The sequence below is a fragment of the Cyprinus carpio genome, chromosome B1, assembly GCF_018340385.1.
Source record: "Cyprinus carpio isolate SPL01 chromosome B1, ASM1834038v1, whole genome shotgun sequence".
NCBI classification, from domain to species: Eukaryota; Metazoa; Chordata; class Actinopteri; order Cypriniformes; family Cyprinidae; genus Cyprinus; species Cyprinus carpio.
This window is the reverse complement of record NC_056597.1, coordinates 24,051,962-24,069,744: the sequence shown is the minus strand read 5'-3', so window position 1 is coordinate 24,069,744 and position 17,783 is coordinate 24,051,962. Positions and strand designations below refer to the sequence as shown.

The window sequence follows — 17,783 nt, the reverse complement described above, 5'->3', positions numbered from 1 at the left end:
TTAAGAGTTTTTTCTCTTACACCAAATTTTTTCCTCTTTATTCTGAAGGTTTGTTCATATTGCATACAATATTTTCCTCCTAAAAACATGGTGAAAATGTGTTCGTTTTTTTGTTAGTTGACAGTATTTTCTGATTTATGGAGTGGTAAAAAGAGACACAAAATCCTCTCTGGAAAACCCTTTAATATGGCAATAAAATCAAACAAGACTTTTGGATTTAGCTGTATCCAATGTTCTGGAAATGAACACAAACTAGTGCATATTTAAATAGGTTATGCCATATTTGCATATTTTAAACAATGTTAAGTGCAAACTCTTTCAGAACCACCTGTTCCTTTATCATTTATAGTTTTGCAGTTTAAAAAATAATTATTTCTATGTTTAGAAAATATTTTTTCAGGGTTTTATTGAAGGAAAAATTACTTTAAAATAATGAAATTAATTTTTTCAGGTAAAAGTGATGGTCTTGTGCAGTAAACTCAACAGAAACAGAAAACGCTGGACAATGCAAATACCAAAAACACTGAGTCACACGGGAATATGGTTCATTCTTATATTTCTAAATCTAGGGGACGTTTGTTCATTGTATTTTTAAGAAGTTAAAGCATTTAATGCACCACAGAGCAAATTAAAATGAATGTAGCAATAAAATATTGAACTGGCAGATAAATAAAAAATGAATCAGAGTTTAATTGAGAAGTTTCATGATTAAGCTGAAGTCTTTCTGTTATGCTTTTTAAAAAAGCCTTTAATTCAAACTGGTTACTTACGGAAATGTTCAAAAGATTGTCTGTGCATGAGCATGAAAGGGTTAAGAACATCATGTTTTTTTTTGATGTGCTATATTGTTGCCTTGTTTAATACAACAAATTTACCTATTCATTTGCCTATTAACTCTTTAAGCAGCAAGCATTTCATGTATTATTTTTACTATAAATGTTAGAGCAGTGTTAATCAGTAAAATCTGGCTAAGGTCATGAATATGTAGTTATTGTTATTTTTTGGAAATACCCAATACATTTATTAATCATTTATGACAAGCTGACGGTTATCACTATGATTTTTAAGAACATTTATCAAGAATATGAATTCTAAAGAGAACTTTCACTCTTTAAAATGTGCCAAAAGGTGGTTTTCACAGTGATGCAACAAACATATTCTTAACTTAAACATTCTGTTTTGTTATTAAAGAAGAAAGTGGCGATTAGGAAGATTTTTGTCTTAATATTTTGTGACTATGTCTTGTTATTAAACCACACGTGTTATTCAGGAATCTGAATAATGTCAACACTTGAACGTTCTCAGCAGGTTTCTCCTCAGACTCACGCTTCACTGCGACAGTAGATGATCTGACCGCAGAAGACTGTGTGATCTGTGTGCTGAAGCTGAAGTTCTTTGTGTGTTTCAGCCTTCAGTGAATCAATCTATGAAGATCCCACCAAAAGAAAGAGGACATTAAAAGCCAAAGTTCAGAGGTTTTGGAAACTAAAAGACAACGAACAACACCGATCACATTTGCTACAAGAATAAGTGACGATTACATAGACTCTTTCTGAGGTCATTAGCAGCAGCGGCGGCGGCGGTGGAGGTCACAGGGGTCAGACGCCTGTCAGAGGTCAGGTGTTTTCAGCAGGCGTAAGGCGGAGGCTTCTCGAAGGGCCCTAACGAGTGAGCGTAGAGTGAGGGAGCGTTTGGAGTCAGCATGTAGCCGCTGCTGTCCTGAGATGTGGATTGAGTCGGTACGACTGGATTGGTCCCGCTCTGAGACGCTGCTTGAGTCTCGTCAGACGGGGAGGTCGAGACCTCGGGGACGGACTGACCTGCAGCCGCAGCTGGATAACCGTTCAGATGCTGGAGAACGAGGAAATGATGAGAAATGATGAGATTAAAGCATATGTGCAGACTTTTTAGCAGCAGCTTGTTTAAGCTACTTAGAGGTGGACAATGTGATCAAAATCTATACCATTACAAAATTCATTTTTAACCACAGACATCATGATATGGTAATTCTGTCTGAAATCATAGATGTTACTAACAAGCCATACTTACAAAATCAACGACATTTCAATCTCTTAATAGAACAAAACTGACCGATATTTAAATGTTTAAATAGAACCAAAACAAACCGATATTTAAAGCTTTCAAAAGAACAAAACCAACTGATATTTAGACCTTATAAAACAAAATAGACCCGATGTTTAAATCTGTTTCTAAAACAAAACAGACCGATATTTAGACCTTATAATACAAAATAGACCCGATGTTTAAATCTGTTTCTAGAACAAAACAGACCGATTTAGGAAACCTTATAAAACAAAATAAACCCGATGTTTAAATCTGTTTCTAGAACAAAACAGACGGATATTTAGACCTTATAAAACAAAATAGACCCGATGTTTAAATCTCTTAATAGAACAAAACAGACCGATATTTAGACCTATAAAACAATAACACCCGCTGTTTAAATCTCTTAATAGAACAAAACAGACCGATATTTAGACCTTATAAACAAAAAGAGACCCGATGTTTAAATCTGTTTCTAGAACAAAACGCCAATATTTAGACCTTATAAAAACAAATAAACCGATGTTTAAATCGTGTTTCTAGACAAAACGAACCGATATTTGAGACCTTATCATACAAAATAAACCCGATGTTGTTTAAATCTCTTAAATAGAACAAAACAGACCGATATTTAGACCTTATAAAACAAAATAGACCCGATGTTTAAATCTCTTAATAGAACAAAACAGACCGATATTTAGACCTTATAAAACAAAATAGACCCGATGTTTAAATCTCTTAATAGAACAAAACAGACCGATATTTAGACCTTATAAAACAAAATAGACCCGATGTTTAAATCTGTTTCTAGAACAAAACAGACCAATATTTAGACCTTATAAAACAAAATAAACCCGATGTTTAAATCTCTTAATAACAAAACAAAACAGACCGATATTTAGACCTTATAATACAAAATAGACCCGATGTTTAAATCTGTTTCTAGAACAAAACAGACCAATATTTAGACCTTATAAAACAAAATAAACCCGATGTTTAAATCTGTTTCTAGAACAAAACAGACCGATATTTAGACCTTATAAAACAAAATAAACCCGATGTTTAAATCTCTTAATAGAACAAAACAGACCGATATTTAGACCTTATAAAACAAAATAGACCCGATGTTTAAATCTCTTAATAGAACAAAACAGACCGATATTTAGACCTTATAAAACAAAATAGACCCGATGTTTAAATCTCTTAATAGAACAAAAACAGACCGATATTTAGACCTTATAAACACAAAATAGACCCGATGTTTAAATCTCTTAATAGAAACCAACAGACCGATATTTAGACCTTATAAAAACAAAATAGACCCGTGTTTAAATCTGTTTCTAGAACAAAAAGACCAATATTTAGACCTTATAAAACAAAAAAACCCGATGTTTAAATCTGTTTCTAGAACAAAACAGACCGATATTTAGACCTTATAAAACAAAATAAACCCGATGTTTAAATCTCTTAATAGAACAAAACAGACCGATATTTAGACCTTATAAAACAAAATAGACCCGATGTTTAAATCTCTTAATAGAACAAAACAGGGACCGATATTTAGACCTTATAAAACAAAATAGACCCGATGTTTAAATCTCTTAATAGAACAAAACAGACCGATATTTAGACCTTATAAAACAAAATAGACCCGATGTTTAAATCTCTTAATAGAACAAAACACACCGATATTTAGACCTTATAAAACAAATAGACCCGATGTTTAAATCTCTTAATAGAACAAAACAGACCGATATTTAGACCTTATAATACACAAATAGACCCGATGTTTTAAATCTCTTAATAGAACAAAACAGACCGATATTTAGACCTTATAAAACAAAATAGACCTGATGTTTAAATCTGTTTCTAGAACAAAACAGACCGATATTTAATTCTGTAATTAGAACAAAACTGACAGATATTTAAATTTCTTAATAGAACAAAAGAGACCGATATTTAAATCATTTAATTGAACAAAACTGACTGAAATTTAAATCTCTGTTTCTAAAACAAAAATATTTTAATCTTTTAACAGAACAAATATAGCTGATATTTAAATCTGTTTCTAGAACAAATCCTACCGATATTTAAATCTTTTAATAGAACCCGATTGACTGATATTTAAACCTTTTAATAGAACAAAATCGACACATTTAAATCACTTAACAGAACAAAACTTACTGATATTTACATCTTTAAAAGAACAAAACTAACCGATACTTAAATGTTACTAGAACAAAACCAACCGATATCTAAACCTTTTAATAGAACAAAACTGACTTGAGGTTTAAATCTCTTAATAGAACAAAACAGACCGATATTTAATTCTGTAATTAGAACAAAACTGACCCTCAATAGAACAACACTAACCGATATTTAAATCTCTTAATAGAACAAAACCATTCAACATTTAAATCTTATTATACACAAAACTGACAGACATTTAAACATTTTCTATAGTAATATTTAGTGCTGTTGGTGTGCTGATCACCAGATTGTGATGAGTACTGTCCTGCTGACAGAGGTTAGTTGGTTAGTTGGTTAGTGGTCCTCACCTGCATGGGCAGCGGGTAGTTTGGGTAGGCGGGTAGAGTTTGTCCGGAGGGGCAGAAGCCGGTGTAGGTGATCAGGTGCTGGGTGGGGTTGTACAGGATGTGAGGGGGCGGAGCCGGACTGGGTGTCATGTGACTGCGAGCCGCAGGAGCCTGAGCGCGCACACACACACACACACACACACACACACACACACACATCAACTACAGACTCATTAAGACACATGAATGTGGAAGCTATGATATGGATAATAAGAATTATTATGTTAAAGCTGATAATTTAAACTATACATCTAAATAGCTTTGTCTGCTTCTAATTTTTTTTTATTTTTATATTTAATTAGTGAAATAAGCAATCAAAACAATGCAAAAATAATGCAGTTTTTACATTTAGATACAGAATATTGCCAAAATTATCCACGTTTTTTTTTTTGCCCAAAAACTGAAAATTGCCAAAATTACTTGAAAATATTTTTTACTCTGAATATTGCCAAATATTGCCAACTGAATATTGCCAAAATTATCCACTATTTTTTTTTATAATAAATTTTATTAAACTTATTATTTATTTCAAATGTTTACTCGAAAAAAATTTTTCTTAGCTTATGCACCAAAGTTTTTGAGTGAAAAAAAGCATTATTGGCAAATAATTTGGCCAATATTAAGAGAGATATGATTAATAAGCTGCAAAAAGAAATACAAAACCTGTGCTGAAAGAAAACAGGTTGGCAAAAAGATTGAATCCATGATTTGGTGATAATGTTACATAATGAGAAATTTATAACCAGTTTTTAAAGTATGATCACTTTTGACCAGGAACACCAAATTAGATTCATTATTATTATTATATTTTATTTATTTATTTTTAGAAAAAATAAGTCATCAAAACCATCATTAAACCAAGCCATCATTATGCTGTCTATTAAAAATGAGATATTGGTAATTGAACTGATAGACTGTGCATCTCTATAATCAAAACTGAACGCAGCTGGAACATATAAAACAAACACTAGTTTGACTCGTGTCTGATGAATCCAGACTCACCAGGTCTTTGAAGGCTCCCAGTATGGCAGCGGTGATGATGCCCAGGAACACGCCGAGCACGTTCAGCATCACACAGGCCCACAGCAGACGGTAGAGTTTGACCACGTCCCAGCAGCTGCTCACACCCGTGAACTCATAGTACTGCACCCGATAGTCCACGCTAACACACACACACACACACACACACACACACACACACAGTACAGCGCTCAGTAACACACAGCTGTGCTGGAAGTGCTCAGTGATTGATGTGTGCTTCACCTGTCACAGTGGAACAAGTCACAGCAGTAGCAGGTGTTGCTCTTCACCTTGAGTTTACACTGATTACCGTAGGAATGACACTGAACCTGGACACAGTAAAGCTCGTGAATTAATCGAGTTTATACTTTAAACTTGACATTATGAACTATATTGTGGCTTTCATGACAAACATTATGGTCATTATGTTCCTCATGTGTGATCTGCTTTAACTCTTAAAAATAAAGAACCATTCTTGGTTCCTCAAAGAACCTTTCAGTGAACTCTTCTTAACCCTCGTGTAGTTTCTCAGTCATTTCGACGCAGAGAGGATTTTCTTTTTCAGGAAAAGGCTAGTTAATGTTATTGCATTGAACTAAAACCTACTGACTTTGCCCACAGCTTACCAAAACTGTGATATTTTGACGGAGGCCTCGTTGATCTAAGCTTATCCACCTCAGTTTTTTTCCAAAATTATCCACGAATAATTACTTAATTATTATTAATAATAATAATAATTTTAACCCAAAAACTAAGAATTATTGTCAAAGTGATCCACAGTTCCATCCAAAGCAGCGTCTGCTAAATGACTAAATGTAAATGTAAATATTGCCAAAATTGAGGGCAAATATTGTTTTTCACACGATAATGATTTTGAGATTCTGAATATTGGCAAAATTATCCACAAATATTTATTTTTTTTACTCATAAACTGAATATTGCCAAAATTACCTGTAAATATTTTTTACCCAAAAACTGAATATTGCCAAAATTTTATGCATTTTTTACACAAAAATGATTATTGACAAAATTATCCACAAATAATGCTTTTTTACTAAAAAAAAAAATAAAATAAATAAAAAATAAATAAAATTATACTGCCAATAGTGTTTTTTTCTCTCAAAAACTGAGATGCATGAGCGCAAATCAACAAGTCCTTTGATCAATCAGCTCCAAAAAACAAACAAAACAAAACAAAACAAAACAAAAAAAACCTGCGCTAACTGACAGAAAACAGGTTGATAAAAAATATTGAATCCAAGATTTGGTGATTGGAGAGATTTACAAGCAATTTTTAAAAGGCTGGTCATTTTCAACCAGCAGCACAGCAAGCCAACAAAGAACCTTGATTTTTAAAGCGTGTGAATAAAAGTGTCTGTCTAACTGATGATCAGACTGAAGTTATGTTCATATCTGACCAGCAGAGGGAAGCAGATCATTCAGTGACTGATCACCAAACCCATCATCACCAGTGAGTGTGTGGATCTGAGATGAGCTCACCTCGATGTAGTAGTTGTCATAGCTGTAAGAAGAGCTGGAGTAAAACTCACAGCGGCCCTCCATCAGCGGCCTCCTGTCCTACACACACACACACACACACACACACACAGAGAGACAGTACAGTACTCATCTCAGCACTGATGTTAGATGAGCAGCAGCTGAGCAGATACTCACGATGAACTCTGCTGCGATGATGCCGTCGATGATGGAGCAGAGGAAACACGACACAACACCCAGACTGATGAAGATGATGGAGGCCACCAGCTGACCACACACACACACACACACACACACACATGAGGAGACGAGAAAACAACATCATTATATCACCAGATGAATCGTATCTCAACCCCAAAATCAAACTAAAATTATTAGATCAGGTATAATATTGTGCAAACACGATTATTTCTTCATCTCTCAATCACTGCATTATATGTTCGGATCATTTCAGTCTCATCTTACTAAGACACATAACGGAGATATAGAGGGACTGATATTTAGATCACTTTATGTCAGCCTCTGCTGGACTGTTATAAAGATCTCATTACAAGCAGCAGAATTTCATCATAGAAATATAGAGTATTAAATCTCTGAATAAAATGCTTCTTTTTTTACCTTCATATTTTTTATTATATCATATTTTTTATTATATAATATGAGCCTGATGGATCAAATATGATACTCAAAACACATGCAACATTTTTTGGATTTTTAAAATATTTTGTCTAAAGTGTCAAAAAACTGTTTCATTAAAACATTCATTTTTTTCTAAATGTGATATTTCATACGTCAGACTTTACAGGATTAAAATAATCAGAAATGAAACAGAACAAATAAAACCATGTTCATGTTTAAAAACAGCATACAGTCGATGCAAATGATTATTTCAAGATTTGATTTTGATGAAGATTTTTATGATGAACTGGAAATTTTCTCCGTAGCATTTTAAGAAGAAAATTAAAGACAAATGAACTTTATTTTTAGACTTTTTTAAAATTATTTTGTATTGAGGACATCCCTGAAAGGAATTGTTGTGAGGGTTTGGTCAGACTTAACTCACTTCTGAGCACAAATTTGTCTCCAAAATATACTTAGGTAGCTACAAACCTACACACACACACACACACACACTCAAACACACACACACACACACACACACACACACACACACACACACACACACACACACACACACACACACACTCAGACACACACACACTCAAACACACACACACTCAAACACACACACACACTCAGACACACACACACACACACACACACACACACTCAAACACACACACACACTCAGACACACACACACACACACACACACACACACACACTCAGACACACACACACACACACACACCACACACACACACACTCAAACACACACACACACACACTCAGACACACACACACTCAAACACACACACACACTCAGACACACACACACACACACACACACACTCAGACACACTGTCACACTCTCTCACATACACACACACAAACACCACTCTCTCACACACTCGCACACACACACTCGCGCACACACGCACGCACGCACACACGCACGCACACACACACACACACACACACACACACACACAAACACACACACTGTCACACTCTCTCACACACCACTCTCTCACACACTCGCACTCTCTCACACACACACACACACACACACACACTCAGACACAGTCACTCTCTCTCACACACCACTCTCTCACACACACACTCGCACTCTCTCTCACACACACACACACACACACACACACACTCGCACACACAAACACACACACAGTCACTCTCTCTCACACACCACTCTCTCACACACACACTCGCACTCTCTCTCACACACACACACACACACACACACGACACACTCGCACACACACACACACACACACACACACACACTCGCGCACACACACACACTCAGACAGACACACACACACACACACACACACACACACACACACACACACACACACACACACTCTCTTTCTCTCTCTCTCTCTCACACACAGACACACACACTCAGACACACACACACACACACAGACACACACTCTCTCTCACACACACACACACACACACACACACACACACACACTCCTGGTCTCCAGCGTCTGCATGAGGTGTGACTGCAGTAATAAAGTAAATATAGAGCGCTGTGCGGCTCCGGTCTGCTGGCACGGGGCTTTATGGGTGATTTACAGCAGCAGTAACAAGGAAAGGTCACCCTCTCATACACAGTCTCTTCAGGAGCTTCGTCGTGTGCTGGGTTTGTTTAATCACAGGCTCTGATTGTGTGATGAGCAGCTGATGATCAAACTCACATTCACATCTGCCAGAGCCACTGTTACTACAGATACATCATATCATGATCACGGACTAAACCATTACAAAACTAATTTTGTTAAATGAAAAAACATGTATAACTAATACATGCAAAAGTGAAACAAAAATTGGAAATGATGACTGTTGACTGAAATAAGTTGAAGCTCTGTGAATAATAATAATAATAATAAAAACACAAATATCAAAATGTAAAAAATAATAATAATTTAATATCAATCCTAAAACATGACCAAACACAAACTAAAAATTTAACTAAAATTAAACGGAAGATACAAAAATAAAATTGAATTCAAAATATTACCAAAACCTATAACCATATATAAATAATACTAAAAAAACACTGCCAATTTCAGCAAACACTGCTTCAACATCACACTATATTTTAATTTCATTTCAAAGGTTTACTGACAGAGCTTCAATTTATAATTTATATAAATATGAAAATCTTGACATGATAGTAGTCAACAAATATGGAATGCTTTAATTAACTATTTTTAGTCTGCATGCTTTCATATACTGTATAATACAGTAAATAATGGGAATAAGTAGTATGTTAGAATATATAGTATTTCATGTTGTTTTAAAAAGCAGCTAAACTGAAAACGGAGTGCATTTTCAGGATGTTTGAATGAAATAAACATTATTTAATATAATTCTCTCCTTCGAGATGATTTGTGTTGAACTGGTCACAATCAGAATGTTCTGGAGGTTGAATGTTTAATAACGGCTTTAACTACTAACCACATATCTATCATATTTAACTAACTAACTGTGTTTAGGTTCAGTGTCAGTACTAACGGTGCAGATTGAGTGTCCTGATGAGCCCAGAGCGCTAGTAAAACACACACATCCTCTCATGTTCACTGGCACATCACAGCTGGAACATCATCAATCACATGTTAATGAGCTTCTAAACGGACCTGCAGCTTTACCATCGTGTCATTTTCCTGCTTAATTGTGCAAACTAAAACTTGAGTTTATTCACTGGTGATAAATGATCCGAGCCAAACATCACGAGACCTCCAGAACAAACCACTAAAACAAGTCCTTCACGCTCATTAAAGCTCAAACCAGCGCTGAGCTCCGTCCAAACCACACACTTCAGTCCCATTAAACCCAAGCCCTTCTGCCACCGCATATAAAAACATTAAAAAATTAATTGCAAGTTTTTGTTTCACTTTCATTTTTTTCCTGCAAGATATGAACTCAAAAGACAAAAAAAAAGAAAAAAAAGGTTCAGAATTGTGAGATTTGTTTTCTGAATACTGAATTTACATCTCACTATTCTAACTTTTTTCCTCTGAATTCATATCTCTATATTCATATCTTAACACTGTTTTGTTTCCACCACAAAAAAAGGGAAAAAAGCATAATTTTGACTTTTTATCTTGCATTTCTGAGAATTATGACTTTACATTTTTCAGTGCTGTGTCAATAATTTTACAGTAATATTTACACTTAATACCCATAATGCTTCATTCAAATGATTTGTTTCACCACTAACATGTTTTGTTTGTCTCAGGTGCAGTTGTTTATTAGTTTCTGGCAAATAATAATGAGATTTGACTTCAGCTGGTTTCTTGGAGAGCAGCGGTTACAGGAAGTCTTCAAACCCTGAACACTGACGCTTTAAAGATGCATGTGTGAAGCTCCATGTCAGCGATCAGGAACTCAACACCGGCTCTCTGGTTACCCGTCAGCACTCCAGCTTATCCCAGCTCTACTAACTAACTACATCCACAAACCAGCTGAGTTAATTACCAGCTCAACAGACACGCACACGTGTTGGGCTCCAGCTCAGTGAAGCCGTGATCTGGTCTGTGCTGTGATGAATCCAGCGTGGGTTATACAAGCACTCATAAACGCTCAAGGGCAGATGTTGTGGTGCTCACTGCTCATGTGTTTGAGGGAGCGAGTGGGTCTCAGGGAATTACGACACAGACAGAAGAGTGTTTGAGAAGAGAAATACAACAGATCTCACTGATTCAAACACCGAGTCATCTGCACTGAATCATAAAGATCCTGATTTATTAAATCCTTTCTTTTACGGAAACACATCCTGCTGCCTGAATAACTCAATTACTCCTAACGCCATACTAATCAATAACAAGAAATTAATCTCTTCTTCAGTCTATCAAGAGCATTTACTGAAACTAAACTGCAGAAATGACTCAAACAACCTCATCACATTTAGTTCAATTATATTCCATTTATGTATTTTTTAAAGCATGTTAAAAACAACATGTTGATCTGATGTCAAATGATCCATAAAATAAAAGCAAAAGGCATCAATCTAATAATAAGACTCAAACATTCAAGAACCGTAAACAGAGCCAAACTTCTGAATGAAAAGAGTATTTCACTTTATCCTGTGGTTTCATGTCAGCTTTAACAAAGCGTTACATAATGGATGAGTCTGAGAAGATCTTGTTCTCTGGAGGCTGAAGGTGAACACCTGAATCATCATCACCCTGACGTCTCATTCCATTACAGTCATAATTCTGCAGCGTTTGACCTCACAACTCTCTGGCAACAATGTTCTGGTCACTTCCTGCAATCTCGGAGGGGTCAGAGGTCACGGACTGAGTCTGCAGTGACGCTCAGGAAATATAAGCTGAAGCTGCAGTGTGATACGGGCTGTTGCACATTAATGTGTTCACCTGAGCGCCTGGATTCAGTTTACTGGCACTGTGTCTGTCTGTATAGAACTGTCCTGTGTGATGGGGTGTGTTCATGCTGATTGTGTGAATGAGTGTGTGTGTGTGTGTGTGTGTGTGTGTGTGTGTGTGTGTGTGTGTGTGTGTCATTCATTAAATTTTAAAGGATGTACTGGGATCAGAGCACAGGACACAACAGAAGCCTAAATCACACCCAGACCAACAACACGTCACCATGGTTACAGACCCACAACTTCCCTTCGTCATGGTAACGCCGTTGTGTGTGGTTTATTACCAGGGTCTAAAAGTAACAACTGACAGTTACAAACATTTTATACATTTTGCTGGTTGGCTGCTCTCAATATCCCAATATCAAAGCAACACAATTACATATTGAGAAAATAAACAGTTTGATGGCTGGTAACAATACTGAATTCACTCGTCATTAACAGGTGTGTCAAAACATTAATTTTGGACCCCATTTGTGACAGAAGAGTTGCTAAACCAGGTCACAGCATCATTAATACAAGATGCAGCTATCAGAACATGAGGAACACCCTAGCAACCACACCAAACACCCTAGCAACCACACCGAACACCCTAGCAACCACACCTAACACCCTAGCAACCACACCAAACACCCTAGCATCCACACCGAACACCCAAGCAACCACACCAAACACCCTAGCAACCACACCAAACACCCAAGCAACCACAATGAACACCCTAGCAACAACACCAAACACCCTAGCAACCACACCAAACACCCAAGCAACCACAATGAACACCCTAGCAACAACACCAAACACACTTGCTGTATCTTATTTTGTAGGCTGTGTCCTCCAGATGTTGTATTTGAAGGCTGCATACATCATCGTGGAAGTCTCATTTAAGAAAAATAACTGTTAAATTGCAAAGTAAAAAAGAAATGATTTTATTACGGTTACTTTTCTTAAATAAGACATCCTTAATGATGTATACCGCCTTCAAATGACACCTCTGGAGGACGCAGCTCCTATCAACCACACTAAACACCCTAGAAACCACACCAAACACAGTCACCTTAGCAACCAGACTGAACACCCTAGAAACAACACAGTCACCCTAGCAACCACACCGAAAAATAGTGACAATAGTGTCAATTAGAGTCGCATTGTAACACCCTAGCAACCACATTGACCACAGCCCTGCCCAGATTTGAAAAGTAACGTAAAAGTAACATAACGCATTAATTTCCATAAACCGTAATGAAGTAATGTAATTAGTTCCTTTTTTAGGGAGTAACACAATATTGTAATGGATTACTTTTAAAAGCAACTTTCCCCAACACTGTTCTTGACTCCATCTTCATCAGCAAAATAATGACAGAGAGCTGTTTTATTGCTCCAGTGAAAGGACAGAACAAAGAGTTGATTAAAGTGATGGTGTGGAGTCACTCACTATGATCCCGGGATAGTATCCAGACACGGCCACGTTATCCGTCTGCGTGGCACACAGCAGCCCGACCACCAGAACCACAACAGAGAGTCCGAACAGAGACACGGAACACCAGAGCGCTGTCCTTCTCCGCTTCACAAACACATCTGGACAAACTGAACAAAATACAGTCCATAGCAGTACTCTAGCAATGATACTGAAGACATTACTGTCACTCAGCAAAACCCTAGAAACCACACTGAACAATACTGACAATTGCAGTCACATAGCAACACCATAGCAACCACATGGAACACTATTACGGTCACATAGCAACACTGTAGCAAACACACTAAACATTTCAGTCCATGGCAACACCCTAGCAACCACACTAAACACATCAGTTCATAGCAACACTCAAGTTACCACACTAAACAATACTGACAATAGTTTAAATTAGTCACATTGCAACACCGTAGCAACCACACTAAGCATCACAGTCCATAGTAGTACTCTAACAACAACACTGAAGGCATTAGTCACGTAGCAACTCCCTAGCAACCACACTGAACACCCTACAGTTCATAGCAATACTCTAGCAATGATGCTGATGACATAAGTGTAACCTAGCAACACCTTAACAACCACACTGCACCCATAGCAACACCTTAGCAACCACATGAAACACTATTACGGTCACATAGCAACACTGTAGCAAACACACTAAACATTTTCAGTCCATGGCAACACCCTAGCAACCACACTAAACACATCAGTTCATAGCAACACTCTAGTAACCACACTAAACAATACTGACAATAGTTTAAATTAGTCACGTAGCAACTCCCTAGCAACCACACTGAACACCCTACAGTTCATAGCAATACTCTAGCAATGATACTGAATACATAAGTGCAACCTAGCAACACCTTAACAACCACACTGCACCCATAGCAACACCTTAGCAACCACATGGCACACCATTATGGTTACATAGCAACGCCTTTGCATCACGTCAGTGAGTTTTACAGGGTAAACAGCAAACAACTATAAGGCTGTGAGGTGAGTCAGACTGAAGATGGGCTGCAGCTCCTTGAGCCCAGCGATCATCAATGCTAATCTACTTCAGCTAAAGCTCCACCTGATCCATCAGCCAATCACTTTCAGCATTACTGACCACATATCCAATCACACTCATCGATCTGACGGCGGATGTGCCTTGTGTTCCCTACTAAAACGAGTAATATTATCTGAAATATATTTCACAGGGACAGAAATAAACCTCACTGAAATACAACGGCTGTAATTGTATTGATGAGCCATTACGTCGCTCAGAGAGCCGATAGTTCATCTAAAATACACCATAAAGCCATTTCGAGATGAGTTTGGGCTGGTTGTACTCACCATCGGCCTGCGATTCTCCACCAGGTTCAGACCAACGATTCCCAAGAATGCTCCAAAACTCAGCTGCCATCCAGAAGAGAACAAACTTGATTTAACTGAATATCTTGACCAGTGTTGGGGTAATGCATTACAAGTAATTTAAGTTATATAATCAGATTACTTTTTCAAGTGCTAACTAGTAAAGTAACACATTACTTTTTAATTTACAAGAGAATATCTGTTACTTTTTTAAGTAACATCAGTTATTTATTCCACATTTATTGATTACAAGCTCTAATGTTCCTGTTTAGAAATCATGAGCAAGATGTTACTTGAAAGATTTGAAAAGTAACACAATAAGAGTGTGTATCTAAAAGTTAAACAAAAAGCAACCCAAAAAAATACTTTTTTAGGGAGAAAGGCAGTATTGTAATGCATTACTTTTAAAAGTAACTTTCCCCAGCACTGTTCTTGACTCCATCTTCATCAGCAAAATAATGACAGAGAGCTGTTTTATTGCTCCAGTGAAAGGACAGAACAAAGAGTTGATTAAAGTGATGGTGTGGAGTCACTCACTATAATCCCGGGATAGTATCCAGACACGGCCACGTTATCCGTCTGCGTGGCACACAGCAGCCCGACCACCAGAACCACAACAGAGAGTCCGAACAGAGACACGGAACACCAGAGCGCTGTCCTTCTCCGCTTCACAAACACATCTGGACACACAACACACACTCATACAGATGTGCACTAGTAACTATATCATCTTCCTGCTCTAAAACATGACACACATCACAGATCAGAGTGTTCTCTGAACATTAAACAGTTAAATGTTTTAAAACAATATTTAAAATGGTTTTATGGGAACGTTCCATTGTATCATTTTGCAAACATTATGGGAACGTTACATTTGAATGTTCTCTGAACGTTCTGAAACAAGTGGCAACATTTAAACTGTTAGATGAACATCTGAAACATTTCAGGAAAAAACATTTCAGTAATGTATAAGTAATGTTTGTGTTCTAACGTTTTGAGAACCTAATTATTAAAGACCTTATAACTTTGAACAAACATTCTATTAACGTTACAGGACAAGTTCATAACTTTGAGAGAACCTTGACAGAACACTCTGAGAATGTTTTTTATTTATTTTGGTTATGCAAATGTGTAGAGAACATTCCATTTGAATTTTTTTTTTATTTTATTTAACATCATAGGAACGCAACTTTTGAAATCTGAAATTAGTGGTCACTTTTAAAAACGTTAGACAAACGTTTCAAGGAAAGCACTCCAGCGACCAATTTATAATTTTTTTGTGTGCTAAAATTGAGAACATTAATAATTATCCACTCAAAATCACGTTCTGCTAACAGCTTTATTGTTTTATCATTGCAAAATATAAATTATATTACCGTTATATTATCTAATCAGATAAATGTGAATATAAGGCATAAAAATATTACGATATTATAAACATTCATATCATGATTTCCTGTAAAGCTGCTTTCAAAAATTGCTATACAAATAAAATTGACTCAAGTCTTTAATACTGCAAAACAACATTTACAGTAAACACGTCAGAAGCAGCGAGGTATTAAAGTAACATGCCGAAATATCAAACGATGAGGACAGAAACACTGCAGGTGTGACCTTATATTTACACAAAACACAAGATACTATTCCTTGTTGTTGGTTTTATCATCATTCATGCAGGCTTTAAACACAGTCGAGACCCTCCAGAATATTTGCACTTTCTGGCCATTTTAATGCAATCTATAAATAAATAAAAATGTTTTATTTACCATTTAAATGAACCGCAACTTACTCAAATTTAACAAACACAAATACAGAACACTTTCCTCAAAGATTGTAGTTTTCATAAAGAAATTAATGCGTGAACTTGCTCTCCTCACAGATGCTCGTCATGTGAGAATAAAGTCAGTTACAGTCATAATGACATGCCGTTATTAGAGATGAGCTGATGTTATTATTATGATCACTTTATGCGGAACTCACCTGCGGGGTCCGCGTTCTGCGCGTTCGTCTGCGGCGCGTTCTGCATCGCGTCTGTCTGATGCTGCACACAGAATTTAATTCACAAAATAAAGTCTATTAAGAGACTTTTCCGCCGTGTTTATAATAATCCTGAGTCAGTGACGCAGCGGAGAGACAGGTAACGCGATGCGCGCGGGACTGACGCGTGACAACACTCTACAAACACAGAGTAGAGTAGAGTAGAGTAGAGCTGTAGTCAAGACCACCTGATCCGTGTCGAGACCAGCACGACATATTGCTTAATTATCGTATTTTAGACTATAATATAAAAACAGATTTCATACAATTACTTTTTTGCAACAATATCTTGGATTTTTGGGGATTTTTTTTATTAATTTGGTGAAATTTTTTGAGACAATCTCTCATGAAGAGAAGCCTCAAGATAATTTAAAATTAGTGCTGTCAAAAGATTCATCACATCCAAAAAAAAAAAAGCTTGTTTACACAATAAATGCGTGTGTACTGTGTATATTTATTATGCATATATAAACACACACCCCTGTACATATTTAAGAAAATTGTTTATAAATTGAATATATTTATATAAATAGATATATACATGTAAATATTTTCAAAATACATAAATATACACAGTACACACATTGCATAACTTTTATTTTGGATGCAACTAATCGCGATTAATCGTCTGACAGCACTACTTAATGATTTAAAACGAGACAAAACAAGCACTGAAATAAGATGCATCGACTACAGATTCAAC

At 36.5% G+C, this 17,783-nt stretch overlaps 1 protein-coding gene across 1 annotated transcript; it reads right to left on the bottom strand.

Moving 5' to 3' along the window:
* Positions 1-1,223: 1,223 nt before the first annotated feature.
* Positions 1,224-17,229, bottom strand: LOC109081001 (transmembrane protein 255B-like). The gene is made up of 9 exons (XM_042717037.1): positions 17,024-17,229; positions 15,581-15,723; positions 15,026-15,088; positions 7,356-7,445; positions 7,182-7,259; positions 5,925-6,010; positions 5,664-5,823; positions 4,623-4,772; positions 1,224-1,851 (listed from the first exon to the last, which is right to left on the bottom strand). Exons 1-9 carry the CDS (start codon positions 17,067-17,069, stop codon positions 1,627-1,629), a joined length of 1,041 nt encoding a protein of 346 aa, XP_042572971.1. The 5' UTR covers positions 17,070-17,229; the 3' UTR covers positions 1,224-1,626.
* Positions 17,230-17,783: the final 554 nt, after the last annotated feature.

Excerpts from the sequence above, each read along its gene's own strand:
- LOC109081001 (XM_042717037.1), bottom strand. The coding sequence starts at position 17,069 with ATGCAGAACGCGCCGCAGACGAACGCGCAGAACGCGGACCCCGCAG. Across the intron at positions 15,089-15,580 it reads GATACTATCCCGGGATTATA|CTGAGTTTTGGAGCATTCTT; the intron begins GTGAGTGACTCC and ends TCTGGATGGCAG. Across the intron at positions 6,011-7,181 it reads ATGACAACTACTACATCGAG|GTTCAGTGTCATTCCTACGG; the intron begins GTGAGCTCATCT and ends TACTGTGTCCAG.